Raw genomic sequence first — 11979 nt, forward strand, 5'->3', positions numbered from 1 at the left:
CATTGGCAAGAACATCTCCAGCACGAACAATAACAGACAACAAACAGGTCATTTGAGTTTGACACCGCTAACTATAAATAAGTACTCCTTTTCCTTAAAAAAATTATCTTTAAAGTGTCCTTTAGGAATTTTGATCGGTTTTAGAATTTAAACTTATGGTAAACCAAACCAAACATAAGGCATAGCGGTAAGATCTTTATCCGTGATCAGAGTAGATTCCTGATGAATAAGAGTAACATGTACTTCAGTACTACTATTCCGGCAGTATCGACACCGGAATTTGGTTTCCATTGGTTTCACTTTTACTTCTATACAGAATAAGTATTATGAATTCATGCTATTTATGAACCCAATGAAAACCCTGCACCCACACCCCCAACTACACTAGATCGACCTATGATTCTATTCTTGTCTGAACTCCATAGTCAAAGTCACACCTCATAAATCCTTGGACAGCAAATACAACACCCTGTTCAAGCAGAAAACGGTTTATGTAGATTATCAGAGAATAAAATAACATCTCTTTTGTTACTGTCAAACAATCTGAAACTACCTTGAAATTTTTCTCCATGGCTCTGTCAAAAACAAGTTTATTTACGGCCGGTAGCAGAACAAATAGGGCAAAATCCCAGGCCAACACATGTGAGCCACTTGCCCATTACGATACAGTACTTACAGGGGCAAAGATGAATTTTTTTAAGGTCAACTCCAAATTTCAGCCGAAGACAACTTCAAGTTTTAGGCTTCTTTGGTGTTCCTGAACTTTCCGGCTCTGCTTTGCGCTTTATCCCCAGATAGTTTTCAACCTGAAAAAAAAAAAAAACAATATAATATTATTTCTATTGGAAATTAAAAAATGGCGAGAGAAAAGAACATAACAAATGGATGAATAGTGATAATCTACTACATCCTACTACAAACCATTAGCCAGTTGTGAAGCCAATGCCAATGCACTTTGTACAATATCATCTACAAGCATTTTAAATGCAATATGTTTCATTTCCAAGCTCTCAGAAACTGAGAGTTCACATTCATCAATCTGCTCCCCCCAAACCCCTTCCCCTCCATCAAAACACTATAATCAATCGAAGTACAGAAGGAATGTGTGAATCACAAATCAGGCTATTTTCTGTCTCTGGACAAACTAACATTTCACGATCAACCTCCACTTCAAAATAACTAATAAGTTGCCAGTTGGAAAAGACTGGATCCTGTGAATATCAGTCTATCTATACATAAACATCAACATCATGAAATTAGGGCCAAGAATTATACGAATTCACTTACCTTTCTGTCACCAAGCATGGGTGTCAAGCCCCCTGGGAAATCTTTCTCAACTGTAGCAAAACCACTTCTGGGATCGCTCGTTTGCCTGGCAACATGAGAACAGAGGGGACAAAGGGTAAATCAATTAGGGATACTAATGTTGAATAAAAAATAGAAAGGTTATGGCAGGGAAGCCTATACCACAGCTCAGACTTCTTTATCCAATTCTTTAGAGAATTGAGATATTCACGTTTTAGAGAATTCGTTGAGTCATTTCTTAATGCATTTGATTATTACTATGATTATGATGATAATATAATTATTATTTATACCCAGGAATCCACCAATCAGCTTCAGTGACTCAGCTTCAAAACTGGCCCCCCTGCCGAACCCAGCAATCTTTGGGAGGGAAGAACTAGATAGGTACCTTTTGGGGTTTCAAATTGTTACCACTACTACAACAGCTACTTCTACTGTTACATATAAATCATTCTAGATACCAATGACGGCCTGCCAATGACATACACAGCAGGTAAAGCAGCGCTATACTGCACTGCCTATCAAGGCCACTAACACTCAAAATTATTGAATTGCCCATAATCCATCTTTTATCATAGCACAAGGACTATAAAAATTATCCTAATAATTCCTGATAACATATGAAAAAGTTAAACACCCTGTTTTAACGTGTGAATATACAAAATAATGCATGCTATTCCAACACTTACCTACTCCAACTAAGTATATTGATTTTCTTGTTTAAAAACTTTATCCAAAACTAAAACAAAAAACTGAGTTGAATGAAATAAATGAACAAAGCGTTACCCTGGTTTAACATGACCACTGAGTACAAGATAGGGTGTCTGCAAGCGAGCTTGAGTGTCCCTCATCCTCTCCGCAGACAATGATGGTGTATCTGAACTCTTCATCTGTTTTAACTTCAGTTCTTCCTGGTATTGCTTCATTCGCTTTTCTTGCTTCATTTTGCCAGGCCCCTTCCCATGGAACTTATGAGAAAGTGTCCGAAAGGCTTCCTTCGGTGTCAACTGGTGAAAACAAGTAAATAAGTTAGCAGTGTAGAATAATACTACATGATCACTGATGAAGCAAAGATAAAAACATCCAAAATATTGCCTGCATCCCAGCTTTAAAGAACCATAGCACTTCCAAACCCAAAACTTCATGAAATAAACATAGGAATATCTAAATTGACAATGGCTAATATGATGTCACTGATGAAACAAAGATCAGAACATACATATTCTTGCTTTCTACACAGCTTTTAAAGAACTACACTCCCAACCCTAAAATTTAGCCTGTGCATAAGAATATTATCAATTGACTAAGAATTCTATGAACACCTTCACTGCAGTGTAACACTGTTACTTAGACCAGAAAAACACACAAAAACTGGAAGAGAATGCAGGAGTACTTACAGTTCGGCCAAATTCATCAGTTCTCTCAATGTGAATATCCTTTTCTTGATAGACTTTTGAAGGACGAGTCTCCTTTTGATGGCTGGAAGAGGATGGACGAGTATCCTTGTGCTCATCCTTTTTTTGACGTGATGTATGGGTCTCCTTTGGCTCATCATCATCATCTACAATGCCTAAAAGCTTGCTCTTTTTCTTGTCCATGTTTCTGCCACCCCATTCAATACCTTCTTTAAGGGTTCCCCGATCTTTAAGCAGCTTCAGCACACCTGATAAGCCCTTCCCGACCGCAACTTCATGGATAGTTTCATCGGGAACTATTTTCTCCTTATCCTCAGTAGCAGGTTTTTCGTCTTCATCCATATCTTTAACTTCAGTCCATCCACCAGGTTCATTCATTCTTTCTTCATGGGAAGGTTTGGGCTCTTCATCTTCTTGCATAAAAACATCTTCGCTTTCAGGCTTGTGAGATTCTGAAAAAGAAGGGGAACCATAGCAAAACAGTCACTTTCTAAATTATACATGCTGTGACTTGAAAAAGCTTTAATGAAAACATGAAACTATGATATAGCATCAAAGCATTCTAGAATTTCCACCAGTTAAAAAGGCCACTATCAAAATCACCTTGAGAACAAATGCTAAAACTTGCAGAATTGATGAGGACATCTTTGTCAAACCTATTAGGGTTTACAAACGAAAGAGATGGAAGAGGGAATTATTAATTAGATTCCTTGTGCCAGTTTGGCATTGCTTATTTGGGGTGATAAGTGATTTTTTTAAAATTTTGGGAAGTCCAGCCCATTCGGTAAACTATGAGAAAATCACTTATTGTTAAAAATTGTTGTGAGAGAAAGCTATAAGGGAAAGCAGCTAATGAGGTGCTTTCATTTTCTGATTATGTAGGAATCAGTTTTGAAGGGGCGTTGGGTTTAAAGATTATGCGGCAATCATTTTCTGATTATGCGGGAATCAGTACCAACAACACTTTTAACAAAAAGTTTACCAAACGCCAAACTGCTTTCTCTCACAGCAAATCTGACAGTGATTATTTTCACAGCACAGCAATGCCAAACTGGTCCCTAATTTATTTGTTAGTTCCTAGGTTCTCTAAGTTTTCCAGATTTCATTAGGATTTTTAGTTTTTCCATATTTCAGTAGGATTTCTGAGTTTCCTATTTTATTTGGATTAGGATTTCTTTCCTAGAATAAGTTTAATTTTCCTTTTCACTCTAGGGTTAGATTATTATAAATACCCCGTCTATGTAATTCATTATAGAGTTGAGTTGTTGAGATATAAAGTCAAGCTTATTTTCCAGAGATTGGAGACTACTTGGTGTGAAGCCAAACCCCTAGAGTGATTCCAGACCTATCCTTGTTCATCCTATTTTCTGTTTTCCAGTGTTTTTGCTTCCGCTAAACTACCTAAATATTCAATCCACCCATATCCTACATTAAATTTGGCATCAGAGCCAGGTTTTCGTTTTCCTTGGGTTCGAAATTTTCAAATCTCTTTTCTGCATGTTGTATGTCAAGTGTATGGCTCCAACTACGGTTGGTAAGACAAACATGCCAGCAATGGTCTATGAACGGATTGTTCATATGCTGGAAATGATTCAGACTCATGGATCGTCTTGCAAAACTAGAAGCATCCAAGCACCGTTATGTGGATAAGTTTGACGTGATCAATATTTGTTCAAAGGAGTCTCAAGAACATCAATCCATTGATGATTGGAAACAAGGAGAAAATTTTCAAGACAATACCATGGAGATTCAAGTAGAAGCTGCTGGTCAAGGGGAGTTTAAGGAAGAAGTGTGTAAGCCTGAACTTCTTGCTAGTGTTGTCGACATTAAGGTTGAATCTGGTGAGATTTTTCATCCTATGATGACACTAGTAAGTTGCCCATTGATCGAATCACCGTTCAGCAAAGGAGGGAAAAGTGTAACTGATCAGTCGGCATTCCTACAACTCATTGATTTTATCAGATTCGGGAGGGAGGCAGAGGATGAGTCTATATGTTTGCACGCTGATTCCGACTTCCAGGAATGTTACTACAATTCTAACTTGCCAGAGTCAAGTTCTTCTCAGCCAGGGAGAATTGATGAGGACATCTTTGTCAAACCCATTAGGGTTTACAAACGAAAGAGATGGAAGAGGGAATTATTAATTAGTTTCCTAATTTATTTGATAGTTCCTAGGTTCTCTAAGTTTTCCAGATTTCATTAGGATTTTTAGTTTTTCCAGATTTCAGTAGGATTTCTAAGTTTCCTATTTTCTTTGGATTAGGATTTCTTTCCTAGAATAAGTTTAATTTTCCTTTTCACTCTAGGATTAGATTATTATAAAAACACCGTCTATGTAATTCATTATAGAGTTGAGTTGTTGAGATATAAAGAAAAGCTTATTTTCCAAAGATTGGAGACTACTTGGTGTGAAGCCAAACCCCTAGAGTGATTCCAGGACCTATCCTTGTTCATCCTATTTTGTGTTTTCCATTGTTTTTGCTTCCGCTAAACTACCTAAATACTCAATTCACCCATATCCTACATCCTATCCTTGTTCATCCTATTTTGTGTTTTCCATTGTTTTTGCTTCCGCTAAACTACCTAAATACTCAAGTCACCCATATCCTACATCAAGAATGCTCACAAGTTGACCCACATTAAACAGATAAGATGCACAAAAGCAAAGATCAAATCGGCATGTAAAAGCAGCAGGAGCAACATCATACCCCTCCATGGGGAAATGATACGTTATCCTGCATTTGGTGAATTAGGATGACAGCCACCAGCTAACTACAAGATGATAACCATTCAGACATTACGTCTTAAGTGGGAAAAGGGAAGGATTCCACACTTGGCCAATAAAGAATCAACTACACAATCACCTAAGGTTGATTAAAAGGCAAAAACACATAGAAATAAAATACCTTCATCAAGCTGGAGGCCCCAGACAAACTCTTCCATCTCTGTAAAGACAACCTTGTTGTCCTGTGACTCTCCAGTTGAGGGGATTTGATTATCAGCAGTCTGACTGCTGGCCGTGGTGGTGGCAAGGAGTGCAATTGCTTGTGGACCAGATGCCGTCTCCTCCTCTTTCTTTTTAAGAGCCAATTTCCTTGCTCTCTCCAAGGATTTATAGAGATCATCGTCATCATCTGCAAAGGCAGGAGTTTCATCTTCCTCTGGTATAACAGTAAGAATTTGTTCCAGACGCAACGATTTAGATGCCTCATCTGCTTTAGCATACGCCAACTGGTATGCGCTATTCCTCCTTTCAGCTTCCAATCTTTCTTGCTCCTCTTTATTGGCCTGCCTCTTTGCATCATTCCTAGAACCAAGGTCTGCAACACCCAATCCTGCAGACACTGCTTCTGCTTCAAGGGCATCTAAATCTAGCTTCTCCTTCTTCCGCAAGGATTTCTTTTTCCCTTTTTTGGGCTTTTTAAATTGAAGCATTTCTTCTTGAGTATAAAAATCAGATGTGACATTTCCAGACATGTTGAGATCTTCAAAGCGGTTGTTCGTGGGAACACCCTGTATCCTCTTATGCAGCTAATTCAAAAGAAATAACGCTACTGTTAGTCTTTTCCATTTTCATTTGTCTTTATCTAAACGCAGCAAGATCACATTATAAACATCAACGGGGCATAACTCATGCAAATTGGAGCATATAAATCATATACATCCAAACTCTAAAAAGATAAAAATAGGACCAGACCAGACCAGCAGAAACAGAAAGCAATGGAAACAACAATTGTGAGAACACCATCTCAATTCACTGCACCAAATGTCAATCATATTCTCTCTTTTTATTACCAATAATAAAATTATGACGAGAAATAAAATAGTACCTCTTCGAGTTTCTTTTCTGCTTCACCAGTAAAACGTCCTCTTTTGTCTAAAGTTAACCCCTGAAAAGAAACATAAATTCACATATTACAACCTCCATGCTCAACATTTCAACAAAATGTTCATGAGAATAGGGTCTAAGCTCAAAGTTTGGGAAATAAAAACAGAAAATGCTGACCTCATCTGGGACTGGATCATCATATTGTGGAAGAATTTTCTTCTCTGTATTAAGGTCATCGTTAAACCTGAGACACCATAATACACACAAGTAGTTAATAACAACCAGCACAGTAATGAGATATGTCAGCAAATGCCAAATTATAGTCGATGGCTAGAATAGACAATGTTTACACGTTACAATTATAGTCAACATACTTATCAACATAAATCCCCGTTTTTTTCTTTGCTGCCTTGTAAGCGTCATCTCGCTGCTTCTGCTCTCCAATTTCCACATTCTCAAGCATATCAATGTCTGTTACATTAGGAAAGGAAAAAAAAAAAAAAACCAACCTCTTTTTAAAAAAATAATCCATGCCTATAAGGAACAAGGCCCTAACAAAACCAAAGTAATTCCAAGCTACTCTACCTTCATTAACGCCACCATCAGCTAGAATGTTCTGATCTTTGAGTGTTAAAACAACTGCCCCACCTTCCATTACTTTGTCAAGGCCATGAAGAACTTTAACCCCAGCTAGATCATCTGTAAGCAGGTATTTAGAGTAAAGGTGAGATCAATCTAACCAAGCAACCAGAAATACTTCATGGATTGTAAGAGTTATTCAGACATTATTGACACGTCAACTGAAAATCTGAATCACTCTTAAAAATACTATCAACAGCATCGCGTCCCACAACCAGTCATGGTCAAGTCATTGTTACACTCTTATAAACTAGAAATATATAGAAACCAGTGCATATAGACAGAATGCTGAAACAAACCCCTAGAGGCATACAGAATCACAGATACAAGTCCTCAAGATTTATGATTTTTTATCTGGTGCTCAGGGGTAAATCGTGCTCCATAAGTCTACAAGTTCTACATACAATATGCAATCTGTCTCTAACATAGTGCTAAAATATGTGCTAAAATATTTATTAAAAAATCATGCAAAAAGAACTAAATTCAAATTCCTGTTGATGTACAGATGGCCCTTCAACTAACTAGCTTCTATTAAGCAATATTAAAAAAATTCTCAAGTAAGAAGCATTCTTACGAGTGGTATCCTGGGCTGTCTCCTCATCTTCACTCTCTCCTTGACCAATATTGTCCTGAGAAAATACACAAAATATGAATGGCTATCATAAAATCAACTAACTGCAAACACAATGCAAAAAAGAAAAAAAGAAAACACTATCAAACTAACCTGTTCCTCAAAAATCTTAGAAAGCTGCAATGCTTTCTGCTTTTCAGAATTCCTTTTATCCTCGAGCTTACGACTTCTACTGACCCATGCTAAAACCTCAGGAACATCTTCTTTCTTCTTCTTTAATCTCTCTTCCTTTGTCCTGAGCAAAAAGCAAAACCAATATAACTAAACTGTAACCACAACGCAAAGAAATAGTCATTTTACACATGGCATTGTCTTTAAAAAAAAATAACAAAAATAAACATAAAAAAAGGTGTTTGCATATCGAACATACATACAAGAAGATTCTGTATTCACAGTAACACAACGGAATATAACTACATTGTCATTCTATTAAGTGTTCAAATGCAATAAAAGACGACTCATGTAGTTGAAAATTGTAAATAATAAAAAAACCCACTCTCCCATAACATCCATCATTCAGCTCCATTTAAATAGGAGAAAATAATTCCAAGCAAAGATTGGAATGAGCTGAATAACTATAGTGTACTAAAACTGTGTCAATCAGCTGCAGCCAAAATCAAGATGTAACCAGAAAACAAGCATAAAATCACAAGATATATCCTCAAGAAAACTTGTCAAATAATAAATTGACAGTTGGTTCCCAGCAGAACAGTGCTTGCATGCTACAATCATCTCTGTGTTCAAATTTTGTAATTTATTTTAATACAATAACCAAATGGAATATATTGGATTGTTATTATCTTCTTAAAAAATATTGATTCAAATTAATATACAACCAAGTAGATTTTTGTACATGTTTCCCTGTGATTATTGATAATTTTTATAGCAAATTGCCTAAGCATATTATGCGTATATCACATACAGGTTCAGAGTGTCCATGAGACCAATTTACATGATTCCTTAAATACATTACAATCTAACTTCTCATGTGCCTCACAAAGAGCATAAAGTGCAATAATGCAAAATGAGAAATTAAGCGGAAATATTTCAAAGAATGAAAAAGGTTCATGTGATAAATCAAATATGGAATAAAGAGAACATATATGAAGATGTAATTACTTCATGATGCGTTCCTCAAGCTCCAATGCTGATAGATGTGCTCCGCCTGATAAGCCCTCAGCCTTCCGTTCATCCTCAGCATTATGGGACACCTTCCCTTGCTTAATGTCTTTATCCCCGGTATACTCCTCATTTAGCTTAGCTTTATCATCTCTTCCCCCATCCTTGCTCCATTCATAATTCTCATCAAGGCTTCTCCGGCTTACTCTATCTCTTGATTTATCCTTATCTTGATCCACCTCCCTCTCCTTTTCCCTGTATTTGTCTTTCACCCTCTCCCTATCGGTATCTTTATAGTTCTCCCTCCCTTTCTCTCTATCTTTATGTTTTTCTCTCTCTTTTTCTCTTTCCTTTTCTTTTGCCCTGTCTCTTTCCTTTTCCCTTTCCTTGTCCTTATCCCTGTCCTTAATCTTTTCTTTCCCCCTCTCCTTGTCTCGTCCTCGATCACTATCCTTCTCTACCTCTCTCTCCTTCTCCCGCTCTTTTTCCTTTCCCCTATCCTTTCTATCTTTCCCCCTCTCATGCTCTGTTTCTCTATGACTCTCTCGATCATAATCTTTCTCCCTCGCCTTATTATCTCTATTCTTATCCTTATAGCGGTCATCTCTATCATCCTTCCTCCTTTCCTTGCTAGATACTCGATCCTTTTCCGAATCTTTAGATTCTTTCTCTCTTTCCTTTACAAAATCGTCACTACTTCTCCTCGACCGCTCCCGGTCTTTACTTCTAGTGTCCTTCTCTTCCCCTCGGCTACTCTTCTTCCGATCCTTGCTGCGATGCCTGCTTGATTTGTCCGTCCCATTCTCATCTAAATCATCATATATCCCTTCCTCCCGATGCTCTCTCATTGGAGAGTCATCTCTATCGTATTCCACTTCCATTTGCAACACACTAAACTGCGAAACTCCACGCCTGGAATTGTAGAATATCAAATAAATCAAACCACATAAAATTAACAAAGTCAAAGTATATTAAAGTCCTTAAACAATGGTAGGCAGGCAGTGGGAACATCCAAAGAGAAGCCATTTAAAGCAGATAAAGTCCAAAATATCAGGTGTGTTGGCAAACTGAGAAAATCACGCAGCAAAAACTTCAAATTCCGTCTATTTTACTTAAAATCTTGCGAGCAAAGCAGAAAACGATCTTTGCAAGTAACATATGAACATTGAAAACCCTAATCAGCCAGAAACAAAAATAAATTAGCGAATTTAAAAAAAATTAATAATGCTTAGAAAGATACTGATACCTTATGACAGGTTTTGGGGTTTGTGTGGCTGTAAGTGTAGGCGGAGCCTCCTCTCTCTCTCCAGTATCTTGAAGCCTCTGTTTCGTAAACTTGGATTAGGCTTTCGACTGGAATTTGATTGATTTGATGAATCAATCAGAGATATAACAACAATTAGGTTGTGAAATCCGGATTTGGATGGCTCCGATGGCAATTGAGTGCTTGGATTTCTTCGATTTTCGAAGTTATTTGGAAGCACGACAGCCGAGAATAACGGTGAAGAGGGTGTGGCGGATTTTGCTTGGGTTCGAAAGCGGGGAAGTGCAACGAGAGGAACGGAGGCTTTGGGGTTGTTTCGAGATTTTTACTTTTGAGGAACTTTCTTATTCAAAGAGGAAATAGCATGTTAAACACACACGGTAGGATTCGAACCTAAGACCTTGGTTGAGGTAATAAATACTCTAAATCCCTACACTAGTGAGTCCTTTGTGAGATTTTTACTTTTAACAGAGCCTAAAGTGTACTCTTTTATCTTTTTTCTTGTGTATAGTGAATAAATTTTTAAACCTATAAAAATTACTTTAATTTAAAATAATTTAGACTATAATTTATATATTAAAGTTTAGGGTGGACCACGCCTCTCGTTTAGCCATAGACACATACAAGAGGGATTCTTTTTAGGTCTTGGAAGGGGAATCGAGCACTTAACCTATATAAATTAGTAGGGGAGAAAAAAGCATGATAAATTTGGGAAAGAGGGTTTTTTTTTCTTTTCCAATTTTATTTAATTAACATTACACTATAAAATATATTTTAATATTACACCAAATATAAACTTATTAATATTTTAACTATAAGAGCATCCACAATCATGCTCTCTATCTTTTAGTTAAATTTTAGCTAAAAACATATAAAAGTTATTTTATGAGCTCTCTATAAAATTTAAACTTCAATCGTCCTCTCTAGTTTAGGAAGTCATGAATATTATAACTCTTTTTTGATTGGTCCATCTCTACTAAAAAAATAAAATAAATAATTAGCATTAAATAAAGGTTTGAAATACTCATTAAATTATAGGGAGCTACTAAGAGTCTTTTCTTTCTCCTCAGATTTAGGAGCTCCTAGAGGTCTCCCTATTTTAGGAGGTGGATAGGGAGAATGGTTGGAGTTGTATTTTTACAATTCCTCCCTAAAATTTGTCTAAATAGGTGATTTATGGAGCCCATTGTGGATGCTCGCATCCACAGTGGGGGGTGTAAAGGCACTTTTACATCCCCTTTACACCTTCGGGAGGTGTAAATACTTTTTTTGCTCAAATGAGAAAAGATGTAAATCTAAAATGTATAATTGTTTTGTTTGTCTTAATTCGTTTTTGTGTTAAATTTGTATTTTGTGTTTCCTTTTTAAAATTAATTTTGTTTGTATTAGGTTAATTTTAATTTTTCAAACAAATAGACCTAAAAATATTTAAATTCGGAGAAGATATGATTTCATCCAAAAACATTGGGGAGCATGAAAATCACAAATGAGCAAACAACATGTGAAATTTTTTTTTTCAGCAATTACTGTAGGCGCGGGTCCCAGCCTTTTATGCTTACTTTTCTTCATTTTTCTTCTCTTTTTCAGGTGGGTCCCGTCTGCAAAAGATGTAAAAATAGATGTAAATGTACATTTTATTTTACATCTCTATGATGATGATGTATATTTACAACCATTTACATTTCTCCATTAAAAACGATTCCAATGACAAAGAATGTATGTGAATCATATACACCCTCCCTTTGTGGATGCTCTTATAAACTTTTTTTCCCCTTAT

The 11979-nt window shown here is 36.6% G+C and overlaps 1 protein-coding gene across 2 annotated transcripts; it reads right to left on the minus strand.

The window, feature by feature from the left end:
- Positions 1-182: 182 nt before the first annotated feature.
- On the minus strand, positions 183-10534 carry LOC117634668 (SART-1 family protein DOT2). Of its 2 annotated transcripts, XR_004586818.1 has the most exons (14): positions 10185-10534; positions 8939-9850; positions 7913-8054; positions 7763-7817; positions 7135-7248; positions 6924-7020; positions 6727-6793; positions 6551-6610; positions 5627-6251; positions 2703-3172; positions 2092-2312; positions 1288-1372; positions 554-806; positions 183-469 (listed from the first exon to the last, which is right to left on the minus strand). XR_004586818.1 is itself a non-coding variant. In XM_034368859.1 (13 exons), exons 2-13 carry the CDS (start codon positions 9817-9819, stop codon positions 732-734), a joined length of 2892 nt encoding a protein of 963 aa, XP_034224750.1. In that variant the 5' UTR covers positions 9820-9850; positions 10185-10534; the 3' UTR covers positions 183-731. The 2 variants fall into 2 exon arrangements, 1 of the variants encoding a protein (XP_034224750.1); XM_034368859.1 differs by having other exon boundaries at positions 183-806.
- Between the last annotated feature and the right edge of the window lie 1445 nt (positions 10535-11979).

Source organism: Prunus dulcis, chromosome 1 (genome assembly GCF_902201215.1).
Source record: "Prunus dulcis chromosome 1, ALMONDv2, whole genome shotgun sequence".
NCBI lineage: Eukaryota > Viridiplantae > Streptophyta > Magnoliopsida > Rosales > Rosaceae > Prunus > Prunus dulcis.